The sequence below is a fragment of the Hyaena hyaena genome, unplaced genomic scaffold, assembly GCF_003009895.1.
Source record: "Hyaena hyaena isolate Hyena2069 unplaced genomic scaffold, ASM300989v1 scaffold_260, whole genome shotgun sequence".
In the NCBI taxonomy this organism is placed as follows: Eukaryota; Metazoa; Chordata; class Mammalia; order Carnivora; family Hyaenidae; genus Hyaena; species Hyaena hyaena.
The window spans coordinates 1,145,214-1,170,717 of record NW_024080892.1 but is presented as its reverse complement, the minus strand read 5'-3'; the positions used below and the strand labels follow the sequence as shown (position 1 = coordinate 1,170,717).

The 25,504-nt window shown below is 44.7% G+C and overlaps 1 protein-coding gene across 1 annotated transcript; it reads right to left on the bottom strand.

Moving 5' to 3' along the window:
* Nucleotides 1–6,040: 6,040 nt before the first annotated feature.
* F2R (coagulation factor II thrombin receptor) lies at nt 6,041–23,677 on the bottom strand. The gene is made up of 2 exons (XM_039245569.1): nt 23,369–23,677; nt 6,041–9,265 (listed from the first exon to the last, which is right to left on the bottom strand). Exons 1-2 carry the CDS (start codon nt 23,454–23,456, stop codon nt 8,070–8,072), a joined length of 1,284 nt encoding a protein of 427 aa, XP_039101500.1. The 5' UTR covers nt 23,457–23,677; the 3' UTR covers nt 6,041–8,069.
* Between the last annotated feature and the right edge of the window lie 1,827 nt (nt 23,678–25,504).

The window sequence follows — 25,504 nt, the reverse complement described above, 5'->3', positions numbered from 1 at the left end:
TTTCTCATTAGCCTTTGTTAACAGATCCCACACAGATGTGCTTTTTCTCCCATATTGTTGGTTTTATACTGCATACATGTCATTGCACCTTGGTTTTTAAAACATTAAATATTATAAGCACTTCTCAGTGCCATTCTATGCACATCATACATATCATTTTATTTTAAGTTTATTTATTTATTCATTTTGAGAGAGAGAGAGAGAGAGAACGACCAGGGGAGGGGCAGAGGGAGAGGGAAACAGAGGATCCGAAGTGGGCCCTGTGCTGACAGCAGATGGTCTAATACAGGACTTGAATTCATGAACCAAACCGCAAGATCAAGACGTCAGCCAAAGTTGGACACTTAACCGACCAAGCCACCCAGGCGCTCCCATAACTGCCATTTTTAAATGGGTATACTTGTTTTTGAAGCAGTGCTCTAGCGTTGAACATATAGAGAGTTTCCAGGCTTTTACAAATATGCACACAAGGATGCTATTAAAAACTAGAAGTCTATTGCTTTTTTAAAAATTACTTAAAGTGATCTCTTGAGGACTGATTCCCAGAAATCATACAATTGGATCCAGGGTTATGGATATCTGAAGGGTGACAACAGTTTGTCAAAATGCTTTCCTAATGCAAGCCCACCAGATTTCTTTTACTCTTGCTGGTTTTTCTATTTTTCTTCTGGACTTTCTTCCTTAGGAAGCTGCTTATAGTCATCAGAGAAAAAACCCCGCTAACAAGACAGGAGCCAGTGCTCTCTTGTATTATTGCTTAGATACAACATTTTCCTCATATGAGGTAAAGTTCCTCTTTTACCCTTCAGTAGTTTTTTCATCAGCTTGTAAAAGGGCTTCCAGAATGAAGACATTATCCCAGGTTCAGGGTACATGCTGCAAATGCATGTTACTAGAATTGACCTCCCAAACCGTTGTTTTCTCCCAGGCACAGTGGAGTCACGGATCCCCTCAGGATGCAGTCTGGGCTCTCTTTGGCTTTAGGGTTTCCATAGCCACTCATTCCAGCACCATCAAGACTGAAGTTCCTGATGCTTACTAGTATCCCTGCATGTCCCCAAGGTCACCATTTTCCAGCCAGCCCCAGAAACAAGAAACACATCTGCTTTCTCGTAACCAGGCGCAGCTGCTATCTGCCCTGCACTAAGTCAGGAGTCGCCACTCTAAATCCCCAGCCTCTTGTGGAATGGTTGTGTGTATGAGATTAAAGCCTTTTAAGCTATCTTTCCCCCTAGGAAAGAACCCAAGAGCAGAGAACAAAATACACCAAGATAGCACCTAAAACAAATTTTGATTAAGCACTTATGCTACTGCTACATTAAAAATTGCCCCAATTTTACCACAATTTAAAAAATGTCTCAGAAAATTATTTTATGTATATGAGAACTGAAGTTTTCGAGTGCCTGGACCTCCAGCATGGCCAAATTTTGCCTCATGGCCCTGGTACGCAAAGTTCGGTTGAAGACCCACCATGTCAACACCCATGTCAACCTCACCTGGGAACTTACTAAGATGCTCAGACCCATCCACCCCAGACCTACTGCAGTTAAGAAGATCTCCAGATAATCTGAATGCATGTTAAATTTGCAAAGCACTTAAAAAGAAAATTTTTTTTTTGAGAGAGAGCTCACGAAAGTGAGTGTACATGCGAGCTGGAGAGAGGGGCAGAGAGAGAGGAAGAGAGAGAACCCCAAGGAGGTCCATGCTCATCGATGGGGGGATTGATCCCATGATCCTAGGATCGTGACATGAGCCAAAATCAAGACTTGGATGCTCAACCGACTGAGCCACCCAGATGTCCCAAGAAGCACTTTTTTTTTCAGTGTTAAGACCTGTGTTCAGCCAGAGATGAGAACTGAGCTAGAGTTTCCAAAACTTCCTTCTAACAAAGAAGAGGTGCTAAAATTCTTAAGATTTGAGGTCTTCAAAATACATGTTTCTTAATGAAGCATTCTATATTATGATTCAATCCAAAACCTGGTTAGCTCCTGGAAAACAGGGATACATTAAAAAAATTATTTCTTGGCTTCATGTAGTCCAATTTCAAGAACAATTATATATCTTGGGATAGGAAATGAAACAAAACAAAAACACTCACAACTGAGGTCTTTTTTTCCCACTAAGTAAGCACTAGGATCAACTTGGGGTTTGAACTCAGGCCCTGAGATCAAGAGTCTAATGCTTTACTCATTGAGCCAGCCAGGCATCCCAGGGTCTTGTTCTTAATTGCATCATAGTGCTGCCTATCCCACACTTGCTCATGTCCTCTCTTCCCTGCATGGGTCACATAGCAGCATGCTAAAAAGGCCCAATACTGGGGTGCCTGGCTGGCTCAGTCAGTTAAGCGTCTGACTTCTGCTCAGGTCATGCTCTTGCGGTTCGTGGGTTTGAGCCTCCTTTGGATTCTGTGTCTCCCTCTCTCTTTCTGCCCCTCCTACTCGTGCTCTGTCTCTCTCAAAAATAAACACTGAAAAAAAAAAAAAAGATCCAATACTGTGGATATTCAAATGGGCCAAACAGGGGGTGCCTGGGTGGCTCAGTCGGTTAAACGTCCAACTTCGGCTCAGGTCATGATCTCATGGTTTGTGGGTTCGAGCCCCGTGTCGGGCTCTGTGCTGACAGCTCAGAGCCTGGAGCCTGCTTCAGATTCTGTGTCTTCCTCTCTCTGCCCCTCCCCTGCTCACTCTCTGTCTCTGTCTCTCAAAATAAAATAAAGACATAAAAAATAAAAATAAAATAAAATAAAATAAAATAAGCCAAACAGGTAGACTGTCCCTGCTGCCACCTGATGTGTTCAGGCTATACGTGCAGCTTTCAAAGCTAATCTCCATGGTGCTTTTGAGTCATTTCCTACAGTGAGGAGCATATAGCCAGCTGGTTAAAAACATGCTGTATTATCTGAATTCCAAGATGCTCCTGAATCTGACCTCTGATTTTCTGTGTTTCCAGAAGACCCACAGTCCCCGTGACAAGAAGTATGAGGCCTGATGTTCACTTTCGTGATGCTGCCATGGGTGTTTGACAGCAGCCAGCTGCGAAACAGGCCTCACACGAAGCTTGCTAACTTCTAAGCCACCCCGGGCCTGTTGCCTTGAGGCTCAGAACTCAGTGTGGTGGCTCGCAGCTGTGAGCCAACTGTTTGCCCTTATAAGTGCTTTCTAATCATGACTAATCATTGCTCTGAATTAAATACACAGATTTTATCTATCTATCTATCTATCTATCTATCTATCTATCTATCTATCTATCTATCTATCTATCTATCTACCTATCTATCCATCTATCGTGCGCATGTGCAGGGGAGGGGCAGAGAGAGGGAGAGACAGAGACAGAGACTTCCAAGCAGGCTCCTCAATATCAGTGCAGAACCCGATAAGAGGCTCAGACTCATGAATCATGAGATCATGACCTGAACAGAAACCAAGAGTCAGATGCTCAACACACTGAACTACCCAGGCGCCCCCGATTATGACTGATTTCTAGGTCTTCCTGAAGGCAATAAAGTTGGGAAACCTTGGAGAAGAGCAGGATTCTCAAGCTTTTTTGGCTGAGGATACCTTGATACACTTAAGTACTGAGAACCCTAGGGGTGCCTGGGTTGCTCAGTTGGCTGAGCATCCAACTTCAGCTCAGGTCATGATCTTGCAGTTTATGGGTTCGAACCCTGCATCGGGCTCTGTGCTGACAGCTCAGAGCCTGAAGCCTGCTTCAGATTCTGGATCTCCCTCCCTCTCTCTCTGCCTTTCCTGCTCATGCTCGGTCTGTCAAAAGTGAATAAACATTAAAAAAAAAAATTATTGAGGATGCTAAGGATTTTTCATTTAAGTAGGTTATATCCAGTGGTGTGTTGGAGTCAGCCTGTATCAGAATTCAATACTGAGGCATTTTTGAAGCCAACTGTTAAACCACTGGAAGCTTGAAATTGGCACCCGAGAGGGGTATTTACACTATGGAAACGGGCAACTGTTACAAATCAGGGCCTTTTTTCTTTCTCTGGAGACTGACAGCAAACCACTGACTATACCCACCAACATTTACAATAGGAGACACTAAAATGGAGAACTTTTGAAAAGATTTCTTTCACTTAAAAGTTAAAATAAATCCATGACCTATTTTTTACAAAAATTTTTTCTTCCCCAAACAATGATTTCCTGAGGAGAGTTGCCCTGGTTTCTGTTTTTGTAAGTTTCTTTAATGGCTGGTTTGACAGAAGACAGTCAGATTTTCTTAAGTATCTCTGCTTTCAGGCTGTTGCAATATCACGTGTCATGCAGCCTCTAGAAAACTCAACTGTACGGTGGTAAGAGAATCAGAGCAAGAAAAGGCAAATAACAGGTCAGTGTTTTAAGACAGGTGTGGCTTCATACATTCCCTAGAAAGGTCTGTAGGACTCGGAATCCCCGCAATGGGGCATTTCTTCTGTCTGGGCTGTGGCTTACATAACCACACCTCCCTCATAAAACACAGGTTGATCCTGTGGTCAGTTACTCTCGACACACATTTGGTCCAGTAATGTTGACAGGAATAGCTATACAGTGAGGCCACCTCTGCCAGGAAATTACTGTTAATGACTGTCTTCCCCCTTAATTTTTAGGACACCTGGGTGAAGAAAAGCTTCCAGCAGAGGGTCCAGGCCTCACACACTTAAAACGCTGGGTCATAAACACTGCTTAACTTTTTCCACTTGCTGGCAGAGCTCAAGACTTCCTGAAGGATGTGCCAACATTAAAAAAAATTTCTTACATTCATAAGTATAACCTCAAATTTTCCACACTTATATTCAACAGCCAAATATTCTATTTCCTTAAAAATCCTGGTTTTGACTTGGTGGAAAAAAACAAACATTTTAGCATTAAAATTCCGGGGTGCCTCGGTGGCTCATTCAGTAAAGCATCTGACTGTTGGTTTCGGCTCAGGTCATGTTCTCGGTTTTGTGACTTCAAGCCCCACCTGCGGCTCTGCGCTGACAGTGCAGAGCCTGCTTGGGATTCTCTGCCTCCCTCTTTGCCCCTCACCACCGCCCCCCACACACACTCTCTCTCTCTCTCTCTCTCAAAATTAATAAACTTAAAATTTTTTTTTAACAAGTGAAACTTCAAATGTGTTGTTTTGACTTCAAGCATATTTTGAAAAATAACAATATAAGAGTTTAAAGGTCACTTTCCGTTTAGGGCAGGGATCCTGTATCTGGTGGCCACAAGCTGGACCTACCTAAATCTATCCAATCCTGAAGCATGTGCAGAGCGTCTTGGCCTCAGAAACTTAGGCTCGTATATTAACTTAAAAATTGTGTGTTAACAGAATTCTTATTCGGTTGAATAAAATTTTTCTGTTGATGATGAATGTAGAAATATGTGACTAGAATTTTTCTTATTGATTTTCAATTCCCAGACATACTTACTATTTTGCTTTTAATTCCCCCTCCTGCCTCCTTGTCCCCTGCTCCAAGGAGCATTAGATGGCAAAGGACTGTCACTCAAGGGCAATCCTTGAGGTTTCAACATATCCTACTGGCTCGGACACTTCATTTGTTTCTGTCTTCACTAGGAATGAACTACAGATTCTGTTTGTGATGCCTACAACCTGGGAATCTGAACATATGCTCAATGATACAACCTTCAATTTTCCTAAGAAGGAATTAAGAAAAAAAAAAAAAAGATAGCAGAAAGCTCATCATCCAATTCCTTTGTTCTTCCAGATCCATTCTCCAGGCTCCAAGAAGCAGACCTTTATGGACGAGGCCACCGAGGTTCCCTTGACCTTTCAGCTAAGACCAGAAGCAAGACCAGGAGGCACCACCAGTGAGGGGTCAGGGGGTTGAGGGAAAAGAGGTCAGAGTATTCCTTCCTCCACGCCCTTTAGCCCTGGGGTGGTAATGGCATCCCTGAACCACTAGCAACCAGGGTGCTTCCTCAGCCCCTGCTGATTCCCTTGACCCTGTCTGCACGCTGCCTCTTCATTAAATACACTTTAGCTAAACCCTAACACTGGCCTTCCTGCCAGGGCTCTGGGAGATACACTCAAAATTTATTCCAAACAATTACCAAGCAGACTTTCATGTTTATTAATATAGGTTATGTACATTTTTTAAAAAGAGAGAACATAAAAACAATGACATAATATAAGTACAGACTGATAATATAGTAATGATAGTCATATAAAGTCAGAGGTATATTAATATTTCAGATTGAATAAACAAGTAGATCTCCACTGAGTTGGGTAAAATACAGTAACTAAGTTAATAAAATCAATGCTAAAAAAATAAAATCAATGTTAGCTTATACTTACATTATGCTTTTATGTAAATTAGTCTATGGCATTTGGAAAGAGTTTGCTCTTTGAATAGGTAAACATTTGCCTTGAAACTTTCTTACATTTTTTGTTTGTTTAAAAGGCCAACACTGATCCATAAAAAAAAATATATATATATATATACATTTCAACCTAATTTTCAAATTATTTTGTCAAATCCATGAGGGTTTTCTGTACTTGATACAAATCATGGGGTTAAAAAATGCTTTTAAAATCATCTCATTAACTTTGAAAAAAGGTAAATGGAAAATACAGAATTATTTTCCTTGATTTCCGAGTCAGTTTCATTTTCTTCTATTACTTCTCGTCAAACTGGCATAAGTGATTCTTTAAAAAATTTCTGATTTAAATTTGAAAATATTTGCAAATAAATGTGTCCAATCAATGAAGAATGGAGGATTTATTATTTAAAAATGTAATTCCTGTATTGTGTTATGTTTTCCTCTCAAGTTATGACCACAGCGAATAGTAACCCAAATGTTCAAAGGTCTTCAACTGGCAGTCCTTGCTTGTATGAAATTTGCCTGGTGACATCAGGCTAAAAAAGCTTCTTTAGATAAGGACACATTTACTTATCATACACACCCCACACTCTGTACTGATCTACTTCATTCTTCTTGAGGACAGGTCTGTCGTAGTCAACTCTGTATGCCCGGCACCCATCACTGTGACCAGAGCACAAAACGTGTGTTCATGTTTGCTCCATGAGTGCTTCCATCTGAGAATGGTCCTTGTGAGATAATTGCTGGAAGTCAATGGGATTTCCTTCTATGTTCTTAAAATGGGCAGAGAAAAGTCTTTTATGGTCATTATCTCCTGGGACAGCACAACCCACTTTGCCAAATTCTAATAAACAACAGAGTTCATAGCCAACCCTTGAGGGAACTGCAGGAGAAAGTCACTGTGGTGGTCCTGGTTCGGATCTCTGGGGGGCTTAGCTGGAGGGTTTCTGACCAGTCCGTGTCGGAAACAGTCCTGCTTTGTATCTATTGCTTGGAGTCCTCCATCTGGGGCAGCCTGCTTTGAAAGCCAACCTAGGGTCACTCGTGGGATCTATGCTCATTCTTGCTTTCTATACACAAAGCAGAAAACTTCAAAAATGCTACCCATATTATCTGTTTTCATGATTTAAAGAATTCAAACTTTGATACGTTTAAAATGAGAAACAGTAGAACTTTTTTTACACACAGATAGTGCTAAGTCTTATTCCTTAATAACTTAAGCACTGCTGTTGAACAATTTCAAAATACGCGTATTTGCCAAAGCTATAGAAGCCCAAACCACAGAATCCCATCTGAAGATGTTCATCCACCAACCTGAACTTTGCACATTAAATCAGAAAATTAGGGCTTATTTCCTCTAATCTCTGGGGGAAAAAAAGAGAGGGTTTCAAAGTGCCTATTCTATACTGCACTCCAAACGATACAAATATGTGTGTGTGTGTATATATATATATATACACACACACACACACACATATATATGCACACGCACACACACACATATATAGTAAGCCACCTTAATATATCAAAAAATGAGTTATTGTCGTAGCACTGGCAATAATCTCTTGGAATAACACTGTTCTTTTTTTCTTTTCCTATAACTGATAGATACAGTTAATGGCTCTCATAAGAAAGAGGCATGCAAATTATAGATGTGTTGCCTTTGACTGCAAATACCTTTTTGGCAGGGACTAACAGAATCCTCAGGTTACTCACTTTTTGAATCTTTTCTTGTCAACTTGGCAGTCCCTTTTCCTAAGTTAAGAGCTTTTTGTATATGCTGTTATTAAGGTTACTAGAGCAAGTATCCATTTTACTTGCCATCAACTGACCACTGCTGTTATAGCTGCTGGGATCAGAACCTTCTCTGCAGCATAAGATACTGTAGAGGTGCCTCTGGCACTCGGAGGAAGCGTAATAGTAAATCAAGGGATCAATGCAACAGCTTAGGCTGCTGACACAGACGCACAGCAGATAGGCAAAGTAGGCAGCCTCTGCCGTGGAATCTTGGGAAAGGAATGAGTAATGCACAATCAGGAGGATGTTGGTGGGTCCAAAGCAAATGATGAAGATGCAGAAAACAGCAAGCGACAGGAACAAAGCCCGGGACTTCTTGCTCCGGTTGGCAACAGTGGAGGAGCTAAGGCATCGAATGATAGACACATAACAGACTGTGGAAATGATTAGTGGTACAAAGAAGAAGACAGCAGAAAAGGCTGAGAAGTAATAGGCATAATAGCCTTCCAGCAGGGTTTTATCGAGCACATCATGGCAGGTGGTTACGTTGAGCCCCAGCACCTGGCTGGTTTGCTCCTTGAGGAGGAGAGGCACCACCCCGGCGATGGCCATAGCCCAAATGGCCAGACAAATGAAGGAGGCCCTTCCCAGCGTGCGCCAGGAGAGGGACTGGATGGGGTACACCACAGCCAGAAACCGGTCAATGCTAATAACTGTCATGAGCATGATGGAGGCGTACATGTTACAGTAAAATGCTGCTGTGACGAAGCGACACATCTCGGACCCAAATTTCCAATCACTGCCGGAGAAGTAGTAGCTGATCTTGAACGGAAGTACTAACACAAAGAGCACGTCCGCCATGGCCAGATGTAACATGTACACCACGGCAGGCTTCTTGATCTTCATCCTCAGGATGAACACAAGGATGGCCATGACATTCAGAGGAAGGCTTATGATGAACACGCCAGTATAGACGGAGGGGATAAAAAGCGTCAGCCAGGCGCTGGTCAGATATTCTGAGGTCTCTTTCGAGATGGACGGATGGGGCAGTTTTTGAAGAGGACGGCTTCTGTTAACAAAGCTTAATCTGTCTTCAGGGAACCCAATTCCATTTTTCTCCTCATCGTCCTCCACTGGGAATGGTTCATATCTGTCGTTGGTATTCTTGAAAAAAAATGACCGGGCACCCACAGTAGCATTGGTTGCTTTTGACTCTTAAAAAAGAAAGAGACAGACAGAGAGAACAAATTAAATAGGCAAATTAGAGATTACATTTTACTTTTATTTTTTGTGTGTGTGTTTTTTTAAAAATGTTTTATTTATTTCTGAGAGAGAGACAGCGTGAGCAGGGGAGGGTCAGAGAGAGAGGGAGACAGAATCTGAAACAGGCTCCAGGCTCTGGGCTGTCAGCACGGAGCCCGACGCGGGGCTCGAACCCATGAACTGTGAGATCATGACCTGAGCCGAAGTCGGACGCTCAACCGACTGAGCCACCCAGGCGCCCCTATTTTTTGTGTTCTTACTAGGAGACTGGGTGGTAAAGAGCAAATAATGCACAAATGGGTTACAGATCTTATCAGGGAATTAGCTAACTCAAAATACTGTACAGCACTTTTTGTTGGCACAAGGAAACACTTAAAACTCTGCTCTTCAGAAGGACAGAGGGCAATGGTACGCTTTCGGAGATATACTCTGAAGACATCAGGAAAGGATGAGTGCCTGACGTGAAAAAAAAAAGTAGCGACTTCTTTTCCATACTACCTGCTGTCTCTATAAACAAATCACTCCCAGGCTCTATGACTTCGTTTTCCTCCACAGGCCTTCATGTGTATATTTTTTCCATTTAGTTTGCAGACCCCTTGAAACTCATCCTTCCCAATGGAAACATCTGCAGGAAGGTGAGGGGATTTCCTAAGCTATGGAGCCAGGGCCAATTCAGAGTAGGACTGAGGGCTCCCATTTCCATGGCCATTGTCCATGTGACAGTACTTTTCCTCTACTATCTTTAGTTTGTTTACACAGTAGGATGTCCCAAATGTCTCATTACATTTGGACCCAAACAACAGTCCTTTGGGTCATCTTCTAATATAACCACAAGGTGCGCACCACCTAGGACATCCTCCTGTCTCCTTCCTGAGCAGGTCTGTGGAGTAGCAGATGTTCTGGACCGGTGGCCTTCCTCAGTTCAGTTCCAGAATGCTACATGCATCAAGGCAGATGCCAGGCTAATCAGGCTTTTCTGAGTGTCAACCAGAAGTCAAAATAAAGGCTCAGTTGCAAACGTCCACCTTTTATCATTCTCTTCCACAAAAAGCATCCATTTAAAATGTTCATCAAAGAATGACAACACTTTGCTGGAATTCCACCAGCTTTTTCTTCTGGAGAGCTTTGGCTAAAATTCTGCCATTGAGGAGAGTTGGACAAAGAACCTTTGTTGGGCCTTGGGAGGCTGAGAACTGGGGAGGGAAAACACAGAGGAAGAAGGGCAAAGCCTCCATCACTGAAAGTGTCCACAGCAAAGGTTGGACATGCAGGTCCCTGAGAAGTGATGTTAGAGATTTAAAATCTCACTAGCAGTTGGAAAAATACAGTGAATTTTCAAACTTTTGTTCTTATTTTTCAGTGGTGGACTCTTTGTGCAAACAAAAGCTTACAGAAAGGCATAACGCAATACAAGAGTTAGTGTCCCACCGGACCCAACCATCCCTTAGATAAAAATTACAAACTCTTGACCTTCCCTCCAGTCAATGACCTGAAGGCATTTAGATTCATCAGGTGGTACTGGGGAGAAGAGGAATGAATCTTGAAATAAAGGACGGTGCCCAGTGACTTTCTTGTCTTCTTCACTTTCTTGTTTAGCTTGAGGAAGGCCAAAATCAATGGCACAGAGGATAGCTAAAGCTAAGATAGAAAACCCAGTTTTTGGCCTGAAGGACCAGAAGACAGAGTTTGGGGCAACTCTAGTTACTGGAAAGTGAGGAGAGAATTCTAGGAAGGAAAAAAGTCAGAAAGGGGAGCCCTAAATTACAATGTGCATTTGCCTGAGCCTGCGGCTGACTCTGGACCCACACACATAGAAGCATGCAAAGCAGCCCTGCTAAAGACAGAAGAATCGAAGTGATGTTTTTGCTCAGGATGGAGAGTTTGCAGTTTGAGCCCAACTAAATTTATTGCCTGCTAAAGCAGGAACACCACACTTCTTTGGAGAAATAAAACAAAATCTCAAGTCTGTAGAATGGTAATGTCCAGGATAGAATCCAAAATCATTTGATACAGTAAGAATCAGACAAATGTGACGCAGTCTTTAAGAAAAAAGATCATCAGTGGAAACCAATCCCAAGATGATGCTGATGTTGGACTTAGCAGACAAGGATTTTAAAGGGTGTGTTGCAATGAACAAAGGGAGATTTATTTCATTGAAATGAATGAAAAAATAGGAACTATTAGCGAAGAAATCCACCAATGGAAATTCTAGAACTATAAAATAAAGTACAATCAATTGGCATCTATTTCCAATACAAGGAGCAAGGCTAGAGTAGAACAGAGCCTGGAGGTGAAAGGTTGAGGTGAGGTTACCTCAGCAAGGTCCTAAGTGGGCTCCTGAGGGTGTCCTGAGTGGCCTAGCAGGACATCTGTCACCGGGAAGGACAAATGTCTCCAGTGATGAGCTTCTGAAAAAACACGTATGTCTTGATTGTTCCTCAAGGGTAAGAAACCATTCCTATTAATTTCTGAGTCTCCAGTGCCCTGCACATAGTAGGTGCTCCTTAAATTGGCTTTTAATCCCAGATTTGCGTTCTAATGTTGACTCTGTCAGGAGTCACTTAACCTTTCTGAACTCAGTCTCAGAATCCATAAATGGGATTCCAACACCTGTCTGGCCTACAAATCTGGAGTCAGGTGAATGCCATGTGAAGTAGGACATATGCTGACTTTGTAAACTATAAATATGAATCCATGTAAGAAGTTAATATCATCCTCCTTTGACTTCAGGGCAGCTTGCTTTTAGACTCAATTATTTGCTCACTTTCATTTATTTATTTTTAGAGTTTATTTATTTATTTTGAGAGAGAGAGAGAGAGAGAGAGAGAGAGAACGTGCACACATGGAAGGAAACTAGCAGAGAGAGAGGGAGAGAGAATCCCAAGCAGGTTCGGCACTGCCAGCACAGAACCTGATGTGGGGCTCAATCCCACAAACTGTGAGGTCACGACCTGAGCCAAAATCATGAGTTGGAGGCTTAAGTGACTGAGCCACCCACATGCCCCTACTCTCAATTATTTTAAATTAAAATGGAATCTATGCACCTCTTCCCTGTTTAGCAGTATTTAATTTTTCAGGATGATGAGGAACATGAACAGGCTGTAAAGTATATAGCCCCACCATTCAGAGCTGTATATCAAATTTCAAATTCACAGCCTTTTCTAGAAGTCTAACTTTCTTCCCATTGTGATGCATCTAACTTACTCTGCGTGCACACTGACCCAGTCATGTGGAGGCCTGACACCCATAAGGACAGCCCATGTGGGATGTGAGGCTGCCTTGGAGGTCGTACTGAATGTGCCGGAGCTGAAGGCAAAGAATGAATGATTTCTGGCATTATAATACCACAAAGATAAGTGTCCTTAAAAATGCTGACCCAGGGTTGCCTGGGTGGCTCAGTCGGGTAAGCTTCCGACTCTCATTTATGGCTCAGGTCTTGATCTCACAGTTCGTGATTTCAAGCTCTGTGTCAGGCCCTATGCTGCCAGTACGGAACCTGCTTGGGATTCATTCTCTCTCTTTCTCTCTCTCTCTCAAAATAAATAAGGAAAAAACTCTAAAAAATGCTGACTCTGAAGAACCTTAAGACAACACAATTTTCCTCTGCAGTTTGGGAACCTGGCCTCATTAAGCACTTCTGTCATGCATGGAGGGACAAAGTACACACAGAAAGGCCTGCACAGACAGGTACGAATCCGGACATTACCTAGAGGAATGATATAATATGAAAATTACTACACACTTAGAACTAAGCCTCTTAGATACTATCCCTTCATCTGAAAATAAAACTGTCGTTGGGGTTTACTCTATATTTACTACTTTGGCATTAAGTATTTGCCTTTAAAAAAGTTCTTTCCTGGCTAAGCTTTTTTAGGCAGTATGGCTTTTATAACAGAAACATTATCCTCACCAAAACATGAAATTTTTACAGGCTGGAGCCCAGGAGGAATGTGTAATCCCTTGATTAAATATCATTATTTAAGGTGTCACCTTTTCTTGCTATATAAGTTTGATATTTTGGCTTTTGTAGAATTAAAAAATGTCAGTCAAATTTTTTTTTTTTTAATTTAAGTATATACCGGCATCAAAGAAAGAACAAAAAACCAATTCTGAATAAATAGACATATCCAACTAGCTAAAGCCCCCAGACTGAAATTCAAGTGTGACTATCTCCCTTTTCCTCCCATCCTGACACAGCTCACAGGTCAAGGAGAAAGCGCCTCTCAGTTGCCAAAATCTCTCAGAATTCATCTGTGGTTTTGCTGTTAAGCTATAGTTTCAAATATACACAAAAAGCAGCTCAGGTCCTAAAATCAGTTCTCATACTTCTTGCTAAGTTTCCCGCAGTTTAGGTTTCTCTGAAATGACCCTAGAGTTGTTTTGTGGTTCAATATAGCACACCGCTTAAGTGCTTAAATATGGACTTTCTAACTCTGGAGAATTCTAAAAATGACAAAGGGAGGCAATGCTTCTTCTATCTTTGATGAGATCCAACCTGGAAGCAGAGTGGTGACTAGATGCGTTATCGGTCTTGGGACCCTGGGATTTATACCATGCAGCTCCGCTGAAGCACCAGCCTTGGCTCTGACTGAGAGCTCTGCCCTACAGGGCTTTTGCTTCAGAGAAATTAGCAAAGCAGAAGTCCTAGGGCCTTGCCCACATTCCCACACTGAGTAGAACAGTTATACCCTGCACTTCTCCACAAGTGAGACAACACCAGACTAAAGAGGAGTAGAGAAAAAGATGATGGAAAATTAACAGAAACCTATTAATTCCATCAAATGACAAACAGCAAAATTATTACAAGACTCCACTGCCTCAAATGCAAATACACACCATTTTCCAATGCGAAGAACCAGTGCTCTTGAAAGAAATGGCTAGTTCCAGACCTGGAGTAGGAAATATACAAGACGAGCCTTGACTATCTTGGAAGAATGGCAGGGTCAGGTTAGACTCTGGAGTCTAGGCTCCCACTGGCCAAGGTGTAACAACTGATTACCAAAAGAATGACGACAAGGGTGACATAAAACATCTGAAACATGTCATATACGTTAAGATCCCTGAGTTCGTAATGATACCCAAAGGAAAATGAAACCTTTTTGGTCACCTCTGGAGGGAATGAGGGGACTCCATATGAAAACTGGTAAATAAAACCAAGTTTCAAGCATTTATCCTGCCTTTTCTACATAAGTTATATTTCAGGGAAACAAAACAGTCAATTAGAGAAGGTTCTTCTTTATAAAATAATTCCAGCTCACAAAAGCAGCTACAATAACAGATTTAGGGAAGCACTATTTGGAAGCTCTTGGTGAAATAAGGGACTTAGTCTAATCAGTAGTGGTCACTAAAACCACTAGATAAGAGGTGAATAGAAAACTTCAGAACAGCTGGAGCAAGCAGAAAATGCCTCAATTGGCTGAGTCACCTTTTTTTTTTTTAAGATTTAATTTTTATTTATTTATTTCTACTGAGTAATCTTAAGATCACAGAAAGAGAGGCAATCTTGAGATGCATCAGAAGTACACAGGAGCGGTGCTGATTTAGTCTTGCAAAAATCCAAACCCGAGTCTGATCAAGCCTGCTGATGTACCTACCACATGACAGAAAATACAGATGACTGACAGGCATGTGCTGAACAACCAACCCTACGTGACACAGCCGGCTGGGTCCAGTGGGCAGGGGAGACTCCACGACAATGACCCAGTGTCTTTGAAAAATAAACAGCCGTGAAAAAGGAGGAGATGGGAAACAGTTACAGAGTAAAAGAGATTTAAGAGATGTACCAACCAAATGCAATGGTTGGCCTTGTTTGATCCTGATTCAAATAAACCAACTGTAAAGAGGCATTTAAGAGACAGCAGAATATGAATGCTAACTGAATAGTGTATGATATAAAAAAGTTGATATTCATTTTTTTAGGTTATGTAATGGTATTATGGTTATACATAAAAAAAAGAGTTCTTATCTCTGAGGATATATGTCAATGTGTTTATGGATGAAATGATACACATGTCTGGGATTTGCTTTAAAACTGTCCAGTTAGGGAGGAAGAAAAGTGAGGTGTAGATAAAATGAAATATGGGGAATAATTACACTGTTCACTTCTGGGTATGTTTGAAAGTTTTCATAATAAAGAATTAAAAAGAAACAACAACAAATATTGTATGCATAATTACTTGCTCCAAAAGCTAAGGACAAGGGTTCTTGCTTGTGTTTTTTTTTTGTTTTAGTCTTGAAGGGAAAAAATTTCATGAATGTTTAAATGAACATAGTTTTACATTTAATGAATTCATATGATACCAACTCCTCAAAGGCTTTTCTAGAATATGGAGGAATTGTTATGAAAAGCACGTAACATTTGTTGAACACCTACTATGTGCTAGGTACTTCATAACTTACCTCCTGTAACTCTAACATTCCTACAAGATAAGTATTATAATCCTTGTTTCATGGACAACATGCAGAGGCACAGATAGGCTAAGTAACTAGTTCAAAGTCACACAGGAAGTAGAGGGCCCAGGATTTGAACTTAGATCTTCCTGGCTCCAAACTCATACCCTTTGAACCATACCACATTAATTACCCTGTCTCTTTAAAAGACCTCAGGGGCGCCTAGGTGGTCCCTTAGGTTAAGCGGCTGACTCGATTTAGGCTCAGGTCATGATCCTGCTGTTGGTGAGCTCAAGTCCCACATGGGGCTCTTTGCTGACAGTGTGGAGCCTGCTTGGGATTCTTTCTCTCTCTGTCTCTCTTTCTCTCTGTTCCTCCCCTACTTGTGCTCTCTCTCTCTCTCTCAAAATAAACAAATTCATAAAAAAAAATAAAAGATTTGAGATTCATGACCTAGTCCTAAAATAATACAATTATTTTCCTCTAACCTTTTCACCAAACAAATGAATCTGCCCTTCCTTGTAACCACAGTGGACGGTACGTGACCAGGTGAATACGTAACTGAAGTTGATGATGCTCTTGATTACTGCTTGGCAATTCAGAAGTCCTGCTGACCCTGGCTACACACCAATCACATGCTAACAACCTAGTCCTCACAGACGCATCAGTTGTAGTACAGAGACGTTCAAGGACAAAACAGAAAAACCAATCTCTTTTTTTCTTCAACAAAAATTTTTAAAAATGCTTATTTTTGAAAAAGAGAGAGACAGAGTGTGAGCAGAGAAGGGACAGAGAGAGAGAGAGAGGGAGAGAGGGAGAGAGGGAGAGAGAGGAAGGCACAGAATCCAAAGCAGGCTTCAGGTCGTGTCCAGAGCCTGACGCGGAGCTTGAACTCACAAACTGTGAGATCATGACCTGAACCGAAGTCTGACGCCCAACCAACTGAGCCACCCAGGTGCCCCAGAAAAACCCATCTTTAAAACAGTGTTCAAGATAGGGCAGAAGCAAAACCAGTAAGTGAACAAAGACCTCTGTTCTGGGAAAACTGGAATTAACTGTAGAATGAGGTGAACACTGACTGCAAGGTTAAGAAAAGGTTGCCAGGATCAGAGGCTGCTTCCCTCCTACCTCACATCCCGGAGCAGGGACTCCCCTGGAAGCACAGGAGAGCAAACTTAAGAGGAAGCTGGGACAGGAGGTACCGAGGAATGTAAGATAAAAGCAACCAGACAGTTTCGATGTCTGGGCACTTGAGGCTAAAGGAGGCACAAAGAAGACAGAAGAGAAGTGCGGTCCTGGGGCCCTCCTGGAGGCCAGGGCCTGCAGTGTGGGGTTAGGGCGCTAGCCGGCCTCTCTGGGAACCATTTGGATTTCCTGGCTCTTCTCATTTCGTCAAACAAGCCTGTTTAGTCACACAAGTTAGAAGCCCTGAGCTCCGTGTCCTGGGAACGCGGGTCTCTGTAACAACAAGCTCAAGTGAAAACCTAATTCACTGTAAAGGATGTTAATACTCAGCAGTTCCTCCTGGTACCAAGCTGTCTCTGTCCCCGACCCCACCCAGGTCCTACTGCAGTTTGTAAACCTGAAGTCAAAGTGGATTCTAGACTGTGAGAGAAACGATCATGAACAGCACTTCGTGGAAAGCGAACTCTTCTCACAAAGCAAGTAAGGTTGTCAATCCTGCTAACCATGGGACAGTTCACTGCGCCTGCTACACTATGCTTTAAATGATGGTGAAGACTCGATTATGGTTATGAAATCAATTTACAAGGCTGAACAAGCATAAAAAGGGTAGAATAGTATAGAGAACACAGGACTTCATAGCACAAGGTAAAGGTGAGTAAAGTTCGGTAGAACTTTTATTTTATGTCTGTGTAGACACAACTGCCCATACATCTTTACTGCAGACACACACAATTGCTGTGTCACAATGGAAAGTATATTTCTTACTGTTAGCAAAAAAAGGAAATACTGGAAAACGCTATTGTACAATACTGTAGTACCTGACTTCTAATTCATCATGGACTTGAAATACAGATTACATCATGTCTTTCTTAAAATGAAATAAATTTGTTTTCAAGTGCAAATTACAGGTTATTCCTGTTATTTCAAAAGGTTGGTTCTTTTGAAAGTAAATAAAGAATCCACAAAGGCCCATAATGGCCTTTAGGTGACAAAACGTCACTGGATGCCTTGGGCTAGAGAAAAAGGAGGCTATAACTTCCGTGGGTTTCTGCAAATTCCGTCACAGGATCAGCGTGGGAGAGAGGTTGTTTGGAGGAACTGGAAGCTCATAGCCAGAAAAAATAGTCTCGGCCCACAGGGAGAGCTATTTGCTCTGACAATTCTGGGTATAAGCAAGAGAGGATAAAAGGCAGAATGAAAAAAAAAAAAAACCCTGAAAATAGGGAAAGAAACAAATTTCTGAATGTTGAAACCAAAACCAGGATCATAGCAAAAAATAAACCAAGCCTATGGTTCCTCGGACTCCTCCTGAATGTTTTCCTAAGTACGCACAGCACGGGGAGAGCCTGCACACTCATGATAACTAGTGAAAGGGGAGTCCTCCAGAGCCAAAAGGCTCCATACATACACTGTATGATACGATTTATACAAAATGCAGAGAAGAGGGCTGCCCGGCTGGCTCAGTTGGTGGAGCTTGTGACTCTTGACCTTGGGTTATGAAGTCAAGCCCCAAGTAGGGTGCAGAGATTATTTAAAAAGTAAAATAAAATCGGGGCACCTGGGTGGCTCAGTTGGTTGAGCATCTGGCTTCAGCTCAGGTCATGATCTCATGGCTCGTGAGTTCTAGCCCCACATTGGGCTCTGTGCTGACAGCTCACAGCCTGGAGCCTGCTTCCTATTCTGTGTCTCCCTCTCTCTTTCTGCCCATCTCTCACTTGCTCTGCATCTCTCTCAAAAATAAATAAAAACATTAAAAAAATAAAATCTTAAAAAAAAGAAATGCAGAGCAGAGGTAAACTCATACAGACAAAAAGCAAATCTGTGGTTGCCAGGGGCTGGGGGGAGAATGGGGGCTTAAGGGGTTCAAGGAATTGTTTTGGGGTGATGAAAATATTTTGGAAGTAGACAGAAGTGGTGGTTATACAACATTGTAAATATACTGAATACCACTTAACTAAGTGCTTTATCAGCTCTTAAAATGTTTACTTATTTTCAAAGAGAGGAGAGAGAATCCTCCCCACTGTCAGCGCAGAGCTCAATTTGGGGGATCATGACCTGAGCTGAAATCAAGAACTGGAGGCTTAACCTACTGAGCTACCCAGGCACCTCTAAACTATATACTTTAAAGGGGTTAATTTAATACTCTGTAAATTTTGCCTCAATTAAAAAATTCAGGACAGAAAGAAAATGGGAGTTCTGAGGGAAAAGAGGGATGTGTCTAAACAGAGGAGAGCGGGGATGATTAGAAACCCAGGGTCCCAGGGACTCCATTGTTTCTGAGTAACTCCACTCACTTAAGGCTCAGCTGAGTTCCAGTGTGAGGGTGACAAGGACAAAGATAAACCAAGTGAGGGAGGGGGAAGGGGCAGAGAGGGCACCGGGACAGCTGGCCAGAAGCACTTTGGAAAAGGAGCAAATTCAGAGCTGCTGAGAAAGTGCAAGTTAGGGTTCACAGCACACCAATCCATTTAGACATAAAGGGCTGAGAAATACTGAATTAGAAAGAAGGAGAGAGAGGTGGAAAGGCACCCAGCAGAGAGGACATGAGACTATTCCTGAGAAAGGGCCCCCACGCCTCAAAAACATTCCCTCACACAAAGGAAGAGTGGACTAATTTAGGGAGGAACCTATTATCTCTATATGTTCTATAAAAATAAAGTCAAAGGCATAGGGGATGAAAAAAGTAAAGGAGGGAAGGAGAGAGAGAGAGAAGGAAGAAATTAATTAAGGTAGATATTAGAGTAGAAATCAACTTCTTGCTATTTCATAAGAAAGTTGGCTTTCAGGCTTTATAGAGGTTTCTGGCCTGCTTAGGGCAGAATCGTTGTCCAGTTTTGTGCCTTTTATTTAGGCTTAAGTCTCTCAGTAATAGCCAGCTAATCAGCATATTCATGAGTAGGGATGCATTTATGGGCTGTCTTATCATGCTTTGCAAAAGTAAATGGCAAGATACCACAACCCAGGCATAAATGTTCCCCTCCATGTGCTAGGCCTGGGCTACAGACCAATGGGGTGCAGACTTTGCTCTTTAGGGTTTCTGGAGAACACAGGAGAGTTACTCTTCTCTACAGGGGGTGTGGACGGCTTCCTCTCTATGGGGGGTGGGGTGGGGGACAGAGAAAGCCTGCACTTAGGAAAGACAGGCCTGTAGTCAAATACCAGATCTACTCTTTGCTAGACTGGTGACTTAATCATCTGGGGGTCTGTTTACCTACCTGTAAAATGAGGATGACATCTACTCAAAGGACTGTCATGAGGAATAAACAAGAAAGTGTATGTACTTAAGCAAGCTGTTGCTGTAGTAGGTACTTCCTACAGAGTAGCTGGTTTTTTTTTTTTTTTTAGTGTTTATTTTTGAGAGAGAGAGAGAGAGAGAGAAACAGAGTGTGAGTGGGGGAGGGGCAGAGAGAGACTGAGACACAGAATCCGAAGCAGGCTCCAGGCTCTGAGGGTCCAGGCTCTGAGGATCAGCACAGAGCTCAACACGGGGCTCGAACTGAAGAACTGTGAGATCATGACCCGAGCCAAAGTCAGACACTTACCTGACGGAGCCACCCAGGCACCTTAGAGTAGTTGTTTTCAATTAAATGTGAAAATGTGGGGTGTAAGGGAGGGCATGTTGGCAAGAGGGAGTGGCAGGGGGACAGAAGCCGGAGAAAGCGGAGCTCCTTGGAGGAGGAAGTGAAGGGTGGCGCTGGACGAAATATCGATAATATAACAGGTTATGTAACAGAGGAGGCTGGAGAGAGGCTGGGGACCTCTCCTGCAAGGGGAGGGGTACCTCACTCTATGCTAAGGAGTTGGGCTTGACCCTCTGGGCACCTGGGCAGCATGTGGAATCTCCAGCCCAATCAACCCCTCTCTGCCACAGTCACCATTAGCTACTCTTGAACCCTTTCACCCTCCAGAGCTTTATAAAATTTACACACGTCACCCCTTGGATATTGGCCCTCTCCGATCAAGGCCAGTCATGTCACTTACATCGCGGGGACAAAGGAAAGTAAACTAGTTAATGAACTTAAGAAATTCCTCAATAAATGTCGGCTAAGTGAACATTGGTTCTAGATTCCCTGGGGATACATAGAAGTTTATGATCTTAACTGGAGAGATGAGATACCCACATAGTGACAATGCAGGAAATGCCAAGTCTCGGGAGCTTCAGGAAAGCTCAAATTGGTAGGCAGGGCCAGCCTGGAGGGCCTGCCAGTGCCTGGGGTCTTACAGTTCCTCCGGTTGCATACAGCTGGTTATGACAGATACTCTTTAGAGCTGCCTGTGAACTGTGATAAGAAAAAGCAGGCCTATTTTTAGTTGATTTTATTAGTGATTTAAACTCTTTAAAGACAAGGCCCCACTTATTTCCTGCATGCAGGCCCCCTCCCGCAGGCCCCCTCCCCCGTTTGGAATTTCGGTATTCTGCCGCTGAGCCTTAGTTTCAGAATGGCAATAGGAGATAAACATCTGTCTTGACCATGTGTTCTGAGAGGGTGAAATCAAGATACTCGGAAGTGCAAACACCTCCCGCCCAGGGTCTGATACGGAACAGGACACTTTGCACGTGTTCCTTTTCCTCCCTCAGCGTCCTTTCTTCCTTACCTCCCCAAGTGGTTCCAGAATCCAGTGTAGACAAATTAGCCAGTGCGTGTGTTCAGTTATCCATCTACACTCGCTTACCCCTCTTATCATGCACTTTCTCAGTTAATGAGGAAGAAAGCAGAGCACAAAGAGCAGCCTTAACTTTACTCCCTGACAGAGGCCAGGAATCTTCCCCTGAGGCCACTGTGAGGAAAGGTGACTATGGCTGAACTGTGCTTGTATCAACTTGTCCCTGACCCCACCATCCAAATCTCAAACAACAATTTGTATTATCAAGAAACTTGCCCCCAACAAAATTACAAAGTCACAGAATGCAGCAAAAGTAACATCACACAGTTTTCAGTTCTCCATGTTTCCTCAAACACCCCAGGAGATAACACCAGCAGCCTCCTAGCTTCTGCAAAACTGGGCCCCAGCTGAAGCTTCTACTTTTCCCAAAAGCACCATGTCCACACTCACCCTGAGCAAAGACGGAGAGCAGAGAAAACACTATCTCTTTGCACCTTACTCTTTTTTTTTTTTTTAGATTTGTTTGAGAGAGAGAACTCGAGCAGGGGAGGGGCAAAGAGAGAGAGAGAGGGAGAGAGAGAATCCCAAGCAAGCTCCATGCTGTCAACAAGGAGCCTTAACAAAGGCACAATCACACAACCCTAGGATCATGACTTGAGCCTAAACCAAGAGTAGCATGCTCAACCAACTGAACCATCCAGGCACCCCTGCCACCCCTTTTTCTAGACGCATCTACACTAGGTTCCAGCGTGAAACCAATGTCAAGTACACAATCTGTCACCCAGAAGAAAGCCAGCTAGAATCTGTTTCTACATGGATAAAAAAAGGGGGGGGGGCAAAAAGCTTACAAAGTACGATCTATAACGAAATCGAAACATTTTCCCCCCTCAGCTTCAAACTCGAGTCTTTACCAGTTAAAAACAAACTTCTCCGTTCTGCTTTTTCTCGAGGGGAGGGAGTGCTTGGACATTTAATTGGTCAAGTAGCCAGATACTTAAGAATACACACCAATGGTGAGAACTGTATTCTAGGTGAGCAACCTCCTCCTTGCAGCACGCCAGAAACAGAAATACTGAATTCGCATAGTGTCAAAGGGAGCCAGGATCTGGGGAGGGAATCTCTCTTTCCTCAGCTCACTTGGAAGACTGGGTTCTAGGTAACAAAACCTCCCAGCCGCCTCCACCATCACCGACGCCAGCCACACCATCACGGACGCCAGCCACTGCCATCCTGTGGCTATCCTGTGATCACCCTACAGTCTGCACCACGAGCACCTCCCCGTACACAAGGCCCGTGTCAGAAGCTGCTGGTATTGATTTTCTACTAAATGTCCCCAGTACTGAGCTTTTCTCTACACCATTTTCCTCGCCGCAAAACGTGCAAGAAAATTCTAGCAAAACAAAACTTCGGCTCCACTTTATGTTGAAAAGGCCAGAACGCTGACTGGTGGAGCAACTTGAGACCCGTTCTTTTTGGGGTGGTCCTGGGAGAAACAGGTCACACAGTGACCACAAAAGCAACGAGGGGCCGGGGGCCTCCGGTTTCCCCAGGAAAACCTGACCACTTCTTCCCCCTCCCTATTCAACACCAACCACGTCTCCAGAAGGCTGCATCTTCCGAAATCAGGTCCAAAGGGGCATGACTCATAATCCCCGCCTGGATCCGACTAGGGGAGACTGTGGATCTCGGCTCAAATACCTGCTTGGCTTCTGGAGCGACCTGAGACAAAGGGTGCGGCCAGGGGCACCGCCGTCGAGGGGAAGGCGCAGCCTGTACCCCATTTGGCCCCCTCTCCCGCCCGCTCCATGCCCGCGGGGGCCCTGGCTGCAGGGGCCCACAAGGAGCAGGGAGCGAATAACCGGGGAAGCTCTCACCTTGCTTGCGGCCTCGGGTGCGGGCCGACAGCAGGGGGCCGCACAGACTGAGACCCGCGGCGACGAGCAGCAGCCGCCGCGGCCCCATTGTCCCGAGGCTCCGCGCGGCTCGGGCAGACGGCCCCGCCTCCGCGCCGCTCGGTTCCGTGCGCTCTCCCTCTCGCCGCGGGGTCCGGCCGTCGGCCGGGGCGCACGCGCGGGCCGGCGGACCGCTCGCCGCACGGAGACAGAGGGAGGACGCTCAGCGAAGCCCCACTGGCGGGCGTGTCTGGTGGCGCGTCCAGTGGCTCTCTGAGGGCGCAGGCGGAGGCGGGGGGCGGAACCCGGACGCGAACGAGCGGGGAAGGGCGCCCCCCGGCGCCGAGTGCGCGCGGCCAGGCGTTGGCCGCCCGCCGCGCGCTCCCCTCCCCCTCCCCGCGAGCCCCACGGCCGCCGCTCGGCCGTCCCGGGCTTGGGCGACCCGGCCCCCCGCGGTGCGCCGCGCGCCCCGCCCCGCCCAGGTCCCGCAGCCGGTCACTGCTCGGCGGGGGAATCTAAACGAGACAGTTTATCCTCTGGGCGTCTGTGACCCGAGAAGCTCTCAGTGACTCACACCGGAGGGGTCCTCGGAGCAGGGCCGCGAGGCCTCGGGGGCTGTTCCCTTGGCTTATTTGCTCCTCCTGGGGAGCAAAGGCGTCGGCAGTGAACCACCGAGCAGGATGCGCCCGGGGCGCCGGCCCCCACGGCCCCGGCCGAGACCTTCCCGCCCCGAGCCGCAGCGGCTGCCCTTTCGGAAATTGGGTATTTAGCGGAAAGTTTCAAATGACTCGTGTTCTTTCACTTAGAGGACTGGACTAGAAAGTTGATCCTGCAGTGACAAGGTAGCCGCTAATGAGAAGGAGCCCTTATGTTTGGACAGATTTTTTTGACACTTTAAAAAATTCGTCTCTCTTGATTTGGTGAAGTTAGTCTTTTCCTGCGTGGGGCACTTACGGTTTCGCGGCCGGGCGGACCTCGAGGGGAACGCGGCAGGCCGAGGCCAAGTGCAACCTCCCGCCGCTCTCCCCCCCGCTCCCTCTCCCGCACGGCTGCAACCCCCCCCTCCGCGCGGCTGCAACCTTTTGTGCTCTGAGCGCGCCGCTCGGCCCCGCCGGGAGCTGGAGCACCTGCGCGGCGTGTCTCGGGAGCGCGGCCGCGGCGCGTTCCCTGCGCCCCCGGGCACTGCTCCGGCGCCTGCCTCCTAGGGATGCCCGGGTGCTCCGAAGGCGTCCCTCGCACTCTCTGGGAAGAGTGTACGGCCGAGTACGACTCGGCCACATTCGAGTCGCCAGGTGGCATGACACTGGGGGACGTCGCGGCTGCGGCTGAGCAGGGAGGAGCTCGCGGCGGGAAGCGGGACCCCTCAGCCGGCCTTTCCTGGGAAAGCTCACCCGCAGCCCCTTCTCCTCTCGGTTGTGCGGCCGTGTTCTGCGCCCTGTGGTTGATAAACTACTTGAAAGTCACTGGTCAGGTTTCAGCTTTGTAAAAAGGGGCTGTCGCCTTGTGAGTGTCATTCCCCAGTGAGAGCCCTGACACTTAAACTAGGAGAAAAGACAGCGGAGATGGTCTCATTCCCTGTATTCCTCCTATCGTCCTAGGAGCACAGGGCCTTGTTGTCTATAGAAGTTGCTCAATAAATTACCGAAAAACTCATATATACTTAAAACTTTTTTTCCCTTTTCAATTCTCCAAGGAAAACATATCCAAGAGTAGATGTGAACCACTAAAATTATGTATTTCCTCACTCCCTAACTTACACTATTTTTCATTCATCCTAAGATGTCATTGATTTTAAGCCTCATTATAGGGGCGCCTGGGTGGCTCATTCTGTTAAGCATTAGACTCTTGATTTCCGCTCAGAATCTCAGATGTCTGAGAGTTCCTAGCCAGAGTTTAGACAACTCTTGATTTCGGCTCAGGTCATGATCTCACTGTGAGTTTGAGCTCTGCATGGGGCTCTACACGGACAGTGCCAAGCCTGTTTGGGATTTCCTCTCTCCCTCGCTGCCCCTTCCCTGCTTGGGCTCTTTCTCAAAGTAAATAAGTAAACACTAAAAAATGATTCATTTTAATTAATGTACTACAAGCACACAAAGATGCTGCTGGTGTTTAAACTGT